General features: G+C 48.3%; 1 protein-coding gene across 6 annotated transcripts in view; it reads left to right on the plus strand.

Moving 5' to 3' along the window:
• MAPK4 (mitogen-activated protein kinase 4) overlaps positions 1-14,190 on the plus strand; it is a 171,641-nt gene that overhangs the window by 143,568 nt on the left and 13,883 nt on the right. For all 6 annotated transcript variants that reach the window (XM_016933718.4, XM_016933716.4, XM_054672147.2 and 3 more), the window contains exon 3: positions 11,330-11,474. In XM_016933718.4, coding sequence (XP_016789207.1) covers positions 11,330-11,474 — 145 coding nt within the window. The remainder of the gene's footprint in view (positions 1-11,329; positions 11,475-14,190) is intronic.

Consider the following 14,190-nt stretch of genomic DNA (forward strand, 5'->3'; position numbering starts at 1 on the left):
CTACATACTAAATCCCCATCTAGAAGATTCTGAGACTTTATAAATAAGCTTCACTGGTTGTTGCCAGCCTGTCCCAAGGGTGTTTGGGCACACATCCTATCTCCCCTGCTAGCTATTAACATCTTTGGAATATGAATTCATTTCAGGAAACACTACCTTACTATCTTAACTAAAAACAGCAACTCTGTAGGTGAGACTCCTGCACCCAGACAGGCAGGTGGTCAAGTTCAGGAGGAGCAGGGCATCCCCAATGTTCCACAGGGAGCTACTTCCTGCCTACATTTAGGCTGGACCACCAGGATCCTCCTCCTTCCCCACACCTGCCCTTTCCAGGCAGACCTTGTGACAGAGAGACTTTTAAAACTTCAGGTAAGCTCTCTAGGGCCCATTCCATTCCCTCCCACGCCATCTGTATAATGAGTCTACCTGGAGACTCCAAAATCTGTCACGCCCTCCAGACCCATCTAAGTTCTACCTCATCCCGCATCAGTAGAAAAAAGAAAGGCCAGACACGGTGTCTTATGCCTGTAATCCTAGCACTTTGGGAGGCTGAGGCGGGTGCAATGCTTGAGCTCAGGAGTTCGAGACCAACTGGCCAACATGGTGAAACCCTGTCTCTACAGAAAATACAAAAATTAGCCAGGCGTGGTGGTGCATGCCTGTAGTCCCAACTACTTGGGAGGCAGGAGGATCACTTGAACCCAGAAGGTCAAGCCACTGCACTTTAGCCTGGGTGACAAAGTGAGACCCTGTCTCCAAAAAAAAAGCAAGACAATGATGTGTGTGTCTCTCTTATTTCTCTTAGTCTACTGATTGCATCACAAGCATTGTGGGTCACATTCCAGAGCCTTCTGAGAAGGGAGAAGTCAGGGAAGTTCCTTTTGTTCTTCTGAGCGTTCTCTGCAAGTCAAACTGGGGAGAGTTCCAGTCCTGTGGGGTGGGAGCAGCTGTGAAGAGGCTGGAATCGGAGGGAACTTTGGGGCCTGGAGGCCTAATGGAGGACTCTGTGATGTTGGACTATGTTGTGTCGTTACCCTCCCTGCCTCTGCATCCTCTTCTGTGGAGCAGGGACAATGACAGCAGCCATCCTGGGAGAGCATCATGATGACCAAATGGAAGGAAACAGAGGGTGAGGAGCACCCCGAGCACATGGTCAGCACCTGGCAGGTGGCCGTTATTATTACCCACTCCTCAAAAGTGCTTTTGGACTCACATTTTCTTTCTTTCTTTTTGAGGGTGGAGGTGTAGAGAGGTGAAATAAAGCTCTGAGTCTGACCTCCAGGTTGGTCCCAGGCAAGATTAGCAGCCTGAGGGGTCCGGCTTCCACACGGTAGCATGAATAGCATGTTCAATAGAAAACCGGACCCATACCCCCACACGGCAGAGGGCTAGGCTTGAGCACAGACACTACCTTTGTCCTGAGATTTCTACATGGCAATGAAACTTCGAGCTAATTTTCTCCTGACTGGTGGTCAGTTCCTGAATTTCATGGGCATATCAATCATTCCTTTAGCTCAACGTTTTTACTCCATTCATTCACCCGATTGTAAGTGAGCGCCTATCTTGTACAGAGGTGCACTGCAGACAGAGGGAAAACAACTGGCTCTTGCCTTCAGGAGCCCTCGCTGCCTCCCCTGCTATAGAGTTAATGAAGTTAGATGAAGGGGTCCAGGAGGCTGTGTGAACACAAAGCCTTGCCAGCTAAGTCAGAGAGGAGGGTCCTGCAATAATATCCCCAAATGTAAAATGAAAAATAAACACCTTCAACAGGGTTCTTAGGAGGTGAGCTGAGCTACTGCTGGCAAAATCCCTTGTACAGAGTGGATGTCAACAAATATTCCCTCCCCTCTCTAATGTGCTCTCAGTTATGTACCTGGATGTTAATAAGAGAGCTGAGAGAAAAGTTTGCTAGGAGGGAGGAGAAAGGTTCCACCCTCCTCGGAGGAAGAGGTGGGGGACAGAAAGGGGAGGCCTGGGGCTCAGAGACCAACGTCTCATGTCTTCTACCACATGGCCACGTGGCTCGCCCCTTGACTCACTCTGGTCTCTGCTCGAATGTCCCCTTATATGAGAGGCCTTTCCGGACCACCCACCCCATCACTCTCTATCTCCTTACCCTGCTTTATTTCCATTCCTTGCACTTATCTCCACTAGACATATCATACATTTGTTTGTTCAGCTGTCTTTCCATCCAAAGTGTGCACCTCATGATTACAGGGACTTTGTTTTGCTCACTGCTGGGATCAGATCTCAGCTCTGCCAATTATTAGTTAATTTGATCTTGCTCAAGTTAGCCCCATCTCTCTACCTGTTTCACAGGGTCATTTTGATAATTAAATGCACTATTAATAAAGCAGTACTTGGCACGGTGCCTGGCACATCATAATTTCTCAATAAACGATAGCTATTATTATGATCAGTGATTTTTCAGTAAATTTTTACTTCCTGTGGTTCAGCCATCTGGGGAAAACCTCTGTGGCTACTCAAGGATTTATCTTATCCTGAGGGGAGGTAGAAATAGAAACCTGTACTCATCCAGGAACCATGAAAATACTACTTACCTTTCCAAAGCAGGTGAACTCAAGACCTCTAGAGATGCTGGTTCTCAAATACAGCTACACCTTGGAGTCACCTGGGGAGCTGTAAAAAAATCACTGATGCCTGGGTCCCACTCCCCCGCCTCCGCCCCCACAGATTCTGATGTGATTGGCACAGCAGGAGGCCTGAACGTCAGTTTTGTTTTGTTTTTTAAGTTCCCTAGGTGCTTCCAGCCTGTAGCAGGTCTGAGAGCCCGTGCTCTAGAGTGCCACCAGATTTCCCCTTGAAAGCCAGCGTGACAGATGTCTATTTGTGGCTTGACAGTTAATGCATCTTACTAAAAGAAGCCATTTGCACAAGGACCGGCCTATTAAAAATTAATCACTTTGGCCTAGCAGGGCTTCTCACTTAAAGATTGCTGTCCATTGTCATGCAGCACCCCAGGATGCTAATGCCCCACAGAGGAGAACTTGTAGCCCCTCCAGCAGCAAAATCAGATAAGGAAACTGAGGCAGAAGCAGCCCAACCAAATCATCCCTCCACCCACCTCTCTACCCAGCCCAGCCACTGGTCCTGGTGAGGATGGTGGTAATGGAGCTGCCAGTCCTGGTACATCACTGAACAAACAGAACATGTTATCCTGTCTTTGAACTGTAATAGGATTCAGAGTTCTTGATTTGGACCCCATGAGGATAATGTCCAAAGCTCTTATCAGACGGTGAGCTCTAGCTGAATTAGAAGACAACCACATTTCACCGAAGTGCTTTTTAAAAAGAAGCCCAACTCCATTGCTCCCACTTTCCTGCTGTTTAAAAGTAAGGAGAAGTACATTACGCTAAATGAAATAAGCCAGATGCAAAAGGACAAAGCCTGTATGATTCTGCTTCTGTGAGGTCCCTAGAGCCATCAAACCCATACAGATAGAAAGGAGCATGGTGGTTGCCAGAGGCAGGGGGCAAGAACAATGGGGAGTCATTGTTTAAGGGGGACAGACTTTCAGTTTTGCAAGATGAAAAGAGTTCTTGGCCGGGTACAGTGGCTCATGCCTGTAATCCCAGCACTTTGGGAGGCTGAGGAGGCAGGTGGATCACTTGAGCTCAGGAGTTCAAGAGCAGCCTCGGCAAAATGGCAAAACCCCATCTCTACAAAAAATACAAAAATTAGCAAGGCATGGTGGCCCGCACCTGTAGTCCCAGTCACTCTGGGGGGTTAAAGCCCGAGGATCGCTTGTGCTTGCAAGTCTTACTGGGAGACTGCAGTGAGTCATGATCACGCCACTGCACTCCAGCCTGGTGACAGAGTGAGCCTCTGTCTCAAAAAAAAAAAAAAAAAAAGTTCTGGAGATGGATGGTGGCGATGGTTGTACAGCATTGTGAATATACTTAATGCCACTGAACCGTATGCTTAACAGTTAAAATGGTGAACTTTATGGTATGTGTATTTTATCACAATTAAATTTTTTATGGCAATTTTATTATAATTTTTTTAAAGTAAAAGAAAGTGACGACACAGGGCCTGGAGTGTCCAACAAGGGCCTGCAGGCCTATGGGAATTTATATGAGCTTTTGGTTGATTTCCATGGAAACCTGGGAAGAGATGGTGAATTTCAGGATCTGTCCAGGATCCCCCAGAGGGTGGAGTGGGGAAGGGGCAGCCCTGAAAGGGGATCAGCAGATCAGCATTTGGGCCATCTTAGAAGTTTATGAAAATTCAGTGCAGCTGATTTCGCCGAACTGTTTCTTCACCCATGTTTACTTTAGCTGCGTAATAGAACGTGCCAGATGATTTCCCAGTGATTGCGATGTGAGCCAGGCTTTGTGATGTGTTCCCTCCCTCAATTTGAGAGAGTCCCTGCTGCATGCTTTCCTGGAAATGAGTTTAATGGAATGAGTTTGCTATTTGGCTGTGGTATTATTCCTTTTTAAAAAAGGTTTCTCACGTGCCTCATATGTACATTGGCACAAATAAGAATTATGCCTTCAGAGGGAGATGACTACAGAAGAGAGGCTGTATATGTCTGCTTCAGCAGGACCTCTGGGAGGATGTTGTTCTTCTAAATGATCTTTTGATGAGTGTCTGTAACTCAAAGAATTAACCCCTATTATAGGTCAGTCTGCTGCTCGATTTGAGAAATCTGCCTGGCCTGTAAGTAAAGCAAATCATAATTTCTTAGGGCAGGCCAGTATCATAAAGACCATCTAGGAACTTGCTGGTCCAAGTGTGGTCATCTGAACTGCAACATCAGCATCACCTTGTTTAGACTGAGAAATGGAATCTGCGCTTAACCAGTCGAGGTCCTCAAGGGATCTGAGAGCACCCCAAAGTTTGAGAAGCCAAGCTTTAGGGTCTCCACCAGGAAGACGGTTTTGGCACATCTCTCCACGAGACTGTCTGTTCTGTGCTTGGACCCTCTGCTTGTCTAGACAGCCCAGGCCCCCACAGAAAGCCCTGGCAGCCTTAGAAGTCTCTCTTATGTGCGAGGCAGTGGAGCCCTCTATTCAGGTCAAAGGAGCTACATCTGCACAGCCTGGGGTTGAATTCCAGCTGTGCCACTTATAGCCTGTGTGAGTATGGACAGGCTGCTTACACTCTCTGTGCCTCAGTTTCCTCCCTGTAAAATAACTATGATGAGAGTCCCTACCTCATGGGATTGCTGTGAGGATGAAATGAGTTAATCCATATAAAGCGGATAAAACAGTCTGAGGAACTCAATAAATGTTAGCTGGTATTATCATGTTGCTTAGATTTCTGTCTGACACATTGGCTCTCGGCTGTCCCCAGAGCCTCAGAGAACAAGCTTAGCTCCTCTTCTACATGACAGCCTTGCAAATGTCTACAGGCAGCTCTCACGCCCACCCCTTCCATGTCCTCCAGACTGAAATTGCCAGGTTCTCGTGCAACAGGCCTTTGATTTCCACTGCTCCTCCACCGGGAGGGCTCCTGGGAACCCAGTCCCCCGAAAGAATCACAGTCTCCCTCCCACAGCCTCACTTTTCCCCTAAGTTTTTCTTCTTCCAAGGAAGTGCAGTGCCAGGGGCCTTCCTGAGGCCTTCCTGAGTCCATTAATCCCCTGCTCTCCAGACTGCCCGGGGAACTGGGGGAAGCGTGATGGGGTGGAGAGGGAGCACAGAGCCTGCAGCCTCCTTGCTCCACCAGTGCCCACCTGCTAGTAAGACTTGCAAGGGCCCCACTAGGGGCGCAGGCCTGCCCAGGCTAATTAGAAAAGCAGAGACACACATGGCCCTTCTGCAACCTATGCTGAAACGCCTTCCGCACTAGGAGGGGGCATTCGCCTCCCCTGGGGAGCTCATTCAAGATGGAGATTGGAGGACTCCAAGTCGGCAGCTCTGAGTGGTCTGCACATTCACAAGCACATCTCTTGGAGTGCTTGTGAATTCACAAGCATGTCAATGGGGATGGGGGAAGGCCTGGCAGTATGAAAGTGATGAGTGCAGGAGCCAGACACCCCTGACCACTTTCCAGTTACAGCACCTTGAACCAGTCATTTTATTAGTCTGTGAAGGGCCTGCATCAAATTCATGTAAAATACTAACACAGTGCTGGGCACAGGGTAAGTCCAACAGAAATGTTGGCCATGATTACTTCCTGGTCCTTACATTTTTTCCATATTAACATTTCATCTCTCTAACCATGTGAAATGCTCTTTGAAGACAAGGGATGATCTTAATCGTTTTCCTATCCTTCACACAGGGACAGACACCTTAGGCTCCCAGGACACATTGCAGAAACTTCTGGTTGGGAAGGCGAGGCTGTCAGAGACTCTCATCATCCTAGCCTGGAAACAGGGGCAGCCCTAAACATTGCTTCAGCATGAAAGGAAAAGCAACCCTTCCCACCCTGTCCTCACCCCCCAGAGCTAAAGTTGACTGGGCTTTTATTCTTGGAGAATGTCATCTCATTTAAATTCACCACACCATACCAGGCCAGGCATGGTGGCTCATGACTGTAATCCCAGCACTTTGGAAGACTGAGGTGGGAGGATTGCTTGAGCTCAGGAGTTCGAAACCAGCCTGGGCAACGTGGCAAAACTCTGTCTCTACAAAAAATACAAAAATTAGCCAAGTGTGGTGGCGTGTGCCTGTAGTCTCAGCTACTTGGGAAGCTGAGGTAGGAGGATCGCTTGAATCCGGGAGGCGGAGGTTGCAGAGAGCCAAGATGGCACCACTGCACTCCAGCCTGGGCAACAGAGTGAGACCCTATCTCAAATAAATAAATAGGCCAGGCGCGGTGGCTCACGCCTGTAATCCCAGCACTTTGGGAGGCCGAGGTGGACAGATCATGAGGTCAGGAGATCGAGACCATCCTGGCTAACACAGTGAAATCCCATCTCTACTAAAAATACAAAAAAAAAATTAGCCGGGCGTGGTGGCAGGCACCTGCAGTCCCGGCTACTCAGGAGGCTGAGGCAGGAGAATGGCGTGAACCCGGGAGGCGGAGCTTGCAGTGAGCAGAGATAGCGCCACTGCACGCCAGCCTGGGTGACAGAGTGAGACTCCGTCTCTAAATAAATAAATAAATAAATTCATCATACCCGTGAGGGATTAGTAGGCACATTATCATTAAAGGTTGTAGTAGAAAGTTTATTGGATTGAGCCTTTTCCCCCAACCTTCCAACTCCCACACGCAAGAGATCAGGCAGTGGGGGCACAGCAAGAGCAGGCACAGGAGACTTGGCTCCAGATCAGAACTGGTGCCCACCCAGCACAGGCTTGCTGGAGCAGCTCGGAGTGCCCACCCTTCTGGAGTGACTTTGATCCAGGCTGTTCTGAATTCTCTGGCAGGCAGCTGGGATCGAGGGCTGCTTCCCTGCTCCCTCTGCAAAGAGAATGCTCAGAGCTTTAATTATACCTTCTCTCTATCCTTCAGGGGCCCCTAATTATGCTCCTCACAGGGCAGCTGCTGCTAGATTATTTCCCAAACACCTCTGAAGCTTTTAAAGTCAAAGCCTCCCATGGGCTGTGCGTGACTCTAAAGGGACAGCAAAATGGGTGGATGGGAGCAATAGCTGACGAAAGTCCCAAGGCCCCTTAAAAGGGTCTAGAAAGGAAACCATGTTCATCTGCCTCCCAGTGGGAACAAGGTGGCAGGAGGAAATAGACGATTAGGAAGGGGCCACTCCCATCTTGTTTCTTGTGCTCTGAGTGGTGGTCACAGAGAACTGTGGGAGTGTGCACTTCATGTCTTCTCAGAGCAGTGATGTCACAAAGCCTCACACAAGAGGCTGGCCCCAGCTGGCCTGCAACAGCCGCGTGCAGACGCACCCACTTGTGCACCAAGTGTGCCTGCTGTCCTGCTCACTCCCTCCTTGGCCACCCTGTGCATGGGCATGCCCTGCCTGGGGAGACCAGGTCTGATCACAGAGACATGTTCCTCTCTACATCCAAAAGAAGCTGAAACTATCCTCACCCTGCAGGCTTGGGCAGAGGGCTATTTGGAGATTTTTTTTGAGCCAATATACTTATTGATTTATGAGCTCTTTTAATAAAATTGGGTCTCGACTTCTGGGTATTCTTTAAAGTTTTTTTTTTTTTTTTTTTTGTAGAAAATTATCCTGAATTTCACCCCATCCACTCGACTGCAACTCCTCTCTTGAATTCTGATCACCAGTACCATGCTGTGGGCCCCAGAGCCTCTCCCATTCGGACACCCAGGGCTCAGCTCAGCTGACAGCAGGGCCCTGGTCCACTGTGTCTGCCCCCAGACCTGGGAATGGAGCTTCCCATATATTCCCATCTCCCCTTCCTGGGGCTTCTCTTGCACCAGCTTGGCAGAAGACACTGCACCTTCCCAAATTCTTCTCAGCCTTGTGGCTTCTGAAACATATCAACAAATCCCCTTTAAGTGTCGGGCACAGTGGCTCATGCCTGTAATCCCAGCACTTTGAAAGGCCGAGGTAGGCAGACTGCGTGAGCCCAGGAGTTTGAGACTAGCTTGGGCAACATGATGAAACCCCATCTCTACAAAACATACAAAAATTAACTGGGTGTGTTGGTGTGCGCCTGTGGTCCCAGCTCCTTGGGAGGCTGAGGTGGGAGGATCCCGTGAGCCTGGGAGGCAGAGGTTGTAGTGAGCCACTGTTGCGCCACTGCATGTCAGCCTGGGCGACAGAATGCGAGAACCTGTCTCAAAGAAAACAAAAACAAACAAAAAATCCACTTTATGTTTTTTTAAAGAGTGTGAAGAACAAGTAACCATAGGAAGATAGCTAGTAGTTAAAAATTCAGCAGGCTCTTGTTTTTCATTAAAAAAAAAAAAAGGAAGAGCTGGAAAGCAACTTTCTTAGCTCCTGTCATGACCTGGTCTGTAATTCTGGCCCGAGGGCAGCCTTACCCATGTCAACATCTTTCTTTTACTTTCAGAGCAAGTGTTTCAGAAGAAAGCCCCCTGTCCCCACTTTTCTTTAACCCTAGACTCTGAGGAGAGGCAGATGTCAATTCCAGACCATTCTGTTTCATAGAAGACTGTGCATTTACATATCAGAGAAAACTCCCCTGAAGCTACCTCCCCTCTGGGTACTCTTGCTTTAGTCTTTTCCCTGACAATCTCACCCTCTGACTGAAAATAAAACCAGACTATTTTTTTAGAACCCACCCACCTAAAAATGAACTTCTACAGACAGTATTTGGCTTGTTCCTGTAACTTTTAGAATCGAACTTAAATTCCTAACAGCCTACTGTACACACACCATGGATGAGTCTCAGATGCATTGTGCTAAGTGAAGGAATTCAGACTCAAAAGGCTACATACTGTCATTCCATTTATACAGAAGGTAAAACTAGAGAGACAGAAAAGAGCAGTTGCTAGGGGCTGGGACTAGGGGTGACCAAAAGAGGGCATGAATAAATTGTTTGAGATGATGGAATTGTTACGTATCTTGATTGTGATGGTGGTGACATGACTATGCTTTTGTCAAAACTCACAGAACTGGTGAATTTTACCCTATGTAAATTATACTTCAATAAACTTGACTTTTAAAGCAATTAAACTCTTATAAAAATGACATTGGCCCATCCTTTTTTGGAACCAGATAAGGCATAAGTGGCTATCAACTTATATAAACTCCACACCCACCTTGGAAAGTGGAACCTGGACCACCTTGTAGTCAAGTGTATAAAAGAAGAGGATCAGTGGTCCCTGCAGAAGGTGCCTAAATTTGGGAGGAGGTTCAGACCATATGAGATGTTTCTTTTTCATTCATTCATTCAACAGTTCAGCAGTGTTTACTGAACACTTCTTAGGAGGCATGGGGCTGGGCTATGCGCAGTAGCTGCATAACAAGACACAGCTGCTGCCCATGAGGGGCGCGCAGTCTAGTGGTCCTTGGAGGGGTGGGGATGCTGAGAAGTAAAGAAACAGCAACAAAACAAGGAAACTTCTGAGAGGAAGCTGGCCTGAGCGTGTCAGCCGGTAGCGCGATGAGTACGAGGATATCCCTCATGGAATGTACACAGTCAAATGCACAAAGGACAGAAGAAGAGGGCACATTCTACAAATTTTAAGGAGTTCATTTTGGTGAGAGTATTGAGGCCAGCGTATGGGATGCTCTATGATTTCCAGCTGAAGGGTGTCTTCTGCTTTTCCTCCTTCCTTCTACCAGTTTGTACTCGGAGGAAATATGTGCCACAGAGGGGAGGAAACTGCTGTCCTTTCCAAAGGTTTTAGACATTTAATAAATCTTTGCTGAACAAATTAAGGGATTTCAGATTAATAGGTCAAAAGCTCCTGGGTCCTGGCCTTCTTAACTTTTCATCTGCTTTAACCTGAGACTGTGATACTTCTGCATCAGTAGAAAGGAAAGTGCGGATGCTAAACTGCGAAGTAAAAGACCATCCCTGGAATCTCCCATTGGATCTCCTTGGTCCTAACTGTCTCGCCTTGACCCCCAGTGGATCTATACATTTTTTTTCTTACATTAGAAAGACTGTTCTAGGGAATTCAAATGGACATTTCCCAGATGTCACTCTTGGCCCAGTTTTCTGAATTATGTAGAAAACAATTTCTAAATTCCCTGGGTATATTTTCCTAAATCATATATGGGTATATGTCCTTGCTATATACCATAAGGAGGGAGTCCATCTCAGACCACAAATCACTGAGCCATGGGCAAAATCAGCTAGAAAATTTATCCCCCAGAAAGACACAGTAAGACTCCGAGAATCTCATGGACCAACGAAAGCTGTGTCCACTTTGTTGTTCAGGACTGCTTCCACATAGCATTTTCCTGCATCCATTATGAAGATGGTCTTATCTGTTCTCAGCAAGAGCCTGGTGCCTGGCTTTGTGGCAGCATTAATTCTGATCTTCAGTGTCAAAGCAACCAGCTTGAGTTCAAGCATATGGCTACTTCTGAGATTCATCCACTGGATACAGAAAACGCCAGAGTCTCATGGTTACTCTGTTGCTAGCAGTAATGAACTTGAGCAGGGCTCCTGTTTCTCCATTTTCTTACTAGACAAGGGCAGAGTTACATCAAGGTGGGGTGGGAAATCATTTCTTCTAAAATATTAATAACCTGAATTCCTTTCTATAAAGGAGAACCCTCGGATGTCCTAAGATTCTCTCACCAAAGCATTTGAACCCCACAAACCAGGCCCAGCTCCTCTAACCAGACCTCTGTTCACTCATGCTCCTTCAAGATCAATGGGAAAGGGGCAAGAATGAAAGGGACCCTGAAAGAGGTCTGTTTCATGGGAGGGGAAACTGGAAGAGGCGTGGGAGGAAGGGTATCCAAAAATGACTGATCAGTGGAACCAGAAATTTTGTCTTTCAGGGTTATCTGTCAGAAGGGTTGGTAACAAAGTGGTACCGTTCCCCACGACTGCTCCTTTCCCCCAATAACTACACCAAAGCCATCGACATGTGGGCTGCCGGCTGCATCCTGGCTGAGATGCTTACGGGGAGAATGCTCTTTGCTGGTGAGTTGCTAACTATGCCACCTTCCTTCTCATCTGGCGTCGTTCCATAGAAAGGGGAACTGAGTGCAAAACACTTACAATCACAAAACATGCTCATCTTTTGCTGAAATTACTTCTGTGGCTTTTATGACACTATTTGGAGGCACCTTATTATGTCAGGCAAAAATACTGGAGAGGCTAAAAAAAATAGTAGCCTTTTGAGCACAGAAGTTTTTGCAATCAAGTAACTACTTTGCTATGACCTAAATGCTTGTGTTCCCCTAACATTCACAGGTTGAAATCCTAACCCCCAAGGTGATGCTATTAGGAGGTGGAGCCTTTGGAAGGTGATTAGGTCATGAGGATGGAGCCCTCATGAATGGGATTAGTGCCCTTGTAAATGAGGCTGGAGGGAGCTTGTTTGCCACTTCCACTGTGTAAGGACACACTGAGATGGCATCATCTATGAAGTATGGGCCTCTCACCAGACACCAAATCTGCCAGCTCCTTAATATTGGATTTTCTAGCCTCTATAACTGTGAGAAATAAATGTTTGTTGTTTATATGCCACCTAGGCTATGGTACTTTGTTATGGCAGCCTGAATGGACTTAGACACACTTCTACTCAAACATCTTGAGACTGATGGCTGCAAACACACCCACCCTACATTTTTAGCCCCTTCCTCCTCCCTCCCTGCCACTGTTCCCTGTCCTTCGGCCACACCAAGTGACCCACTGTTTTCCTAATCTATCATCATTTTTTGTTCACTTTGGCACAAAGACCTCCTTCTCTGCTTAGAAAACTCCTATTGAACCTTCAAAACCCAGCTTATGTCTTGTCCTCCATGATGTCTCTCCTAATTCCCCAGGGCATGAGTCATCCTTCTTGGCTCTCCCATTGCACTTCATACTCATTCTCACACTCTCCCTCTTTGCTTGGAAGAGCACTTGCTCTCTTCACTCCCTCTCTTCCATTCTCTCCTCACTCTGCAGCATGGTTCACGCCCCCTCCATCTGTCTGAAGCTGTTCCCACCCAAACTGCCGTGTTCTTAATCCAGGGAACCCATTTCAGCCTCATTCTGTAGCAGTAGTCAGCGACGATTGTCACCTCCTTCTTGAAACCCTCTTCCCTGGGTCTCCTCCTCCCTCTCTGGCAATCCCCCCTCAGTTGCTTCTCACCCACCATGAGCTCTCCTTCCTCTGCACTATGTCCCTCAGCCCTTCCCAAGTTTCCACACTCAGCCCTAAATGCTGCTGTCACTTACTCAAATAATTTTCATCCATCCCCTCCACCCAGGCTAACTTTGTAGAGGCTGGAAGCCCAGAAATGTTCAAAACCACCATTGGTAGAGGATCATGGTGAGGCCAGTCTCCACATGCTCTGGCTGCAGCGTGAGCCCCATGGGCCTGCCTCCTTGCCACCTGTCCTCTGCCTGGATTCCATGCCCCTACAGAACTCCGGGCCTCATATCCGGTCCTCCTACCTGACCTCTCTTCTCAGTGCTTGCAGCCCTGCCCTGTCCTCCTAACCATGCTGTCTTGGCCTCAGCCTCCCTGTGAGTGCTCTCCCCGCCTCCTCAGCCTGCCCTGCTTCTCCTCAGGGGACACCGTCTCCCCTCAGCTCTGTTGAGTTGAGGCCATCCTTTCTCCCATGCCCTGTACACAGAGCGGGATAGAGCCTCTGCATCCTCCTTGCTCACCATTGCTTGCCTGCTATTAACAAAGCAGCCCTCCTCTGTGGCCCACCAGATGGCCCCTCTTCTTCTCTATCTTGTCCTCCCGTGCCAGCACCTCATCTCATCTCCCATCATCCCCCACACTGAGGCTGTTGGCACCTACGTCATGGCCTCCCTCTCCACAGTTGGTCCCACATCATTCTGGCTGTGAGGCTGATGTGGCTCACTTATCTACTATCCTGGACACAGAGCCCCACATCCTCAGTTCCTGGGACACTCACTGCCCTTGTTGTCAGCCTGTCCTCCCCACATCCACCCTGGACTTTGTGTCATCACCCAGAGCTGCTCAGGGGAGGAGAGATCTGAAGCGAGTATCAGAGTGGCAGACGCTGGGGAGCTGAGTGTCCAGGGAACGGAAAAGGGCATGAAAGCTGGAAGGCCTGAGAAGTACCCACCCACCTCCTTGCTTGATCATGACTGCAGTGTGGCCCAGGGGGAGCGTGTTTTCTCTTGGCAGTCAGCTCACAGGAGGCATGGCCAGCACTCATGGCCTGCATTGGTAGGCCTAGGCTCCTGGGGCTACCCCACCCTTCCATGTTGGGAAGGGAGAGGGAGAGTAAGGGAGTAGGATAGCCTTACCCCAGCCCCCTTTCAGAACCCCAAGACCTAGTAAGATTCCCCCCACTAAAGCCCCTGAATCCCACAAAATATAAGACAGCAGTGGCCCTTCTAGTATCCCCTAAGAGCAAAGGTGTGTCCTTAGCATCCATGTGGGCTCCCTCCACCCTGAAATCTCTGTCTACAAACCTGAGCCTGCAAGTGGCAGGGCTAATCAAGATTCCCTGTGGCCCCACGGGGAGCCGACAATCTCAGTTGCTGGCCTGTTGTTCTTGTTCACTGTAGAGTGACCACATATGGGCAGCTGGTGTAATAATTAGCTCATGGGCACTGCAGACCACCTAAGCCCACAGGTGAAAAGGAGCTGCCCACTCACCTGTCAAAGCCCCTGGCTCTCACAGCTGCTCATCTGCTGTGTGCACAGAACATAGTGCTAAGGATG

The sequence above is a fragment of the Pan troglodytes genome, chromosome 17 (assembly GCF_028858775.2).
Source record: "Pan troglodytes isolate AG18354 chromosome 17, NHGRI_mPanTro3-v2.0_pri, whole genome shotgun sequence".
In the NCBI taxonomy this organism is placed as follows: domain Eukaryota; kingdom Metazoa; phylum Chordata; class Mammalia; order Primates; family Hominidae; genus Pan; species Pan troglodytes.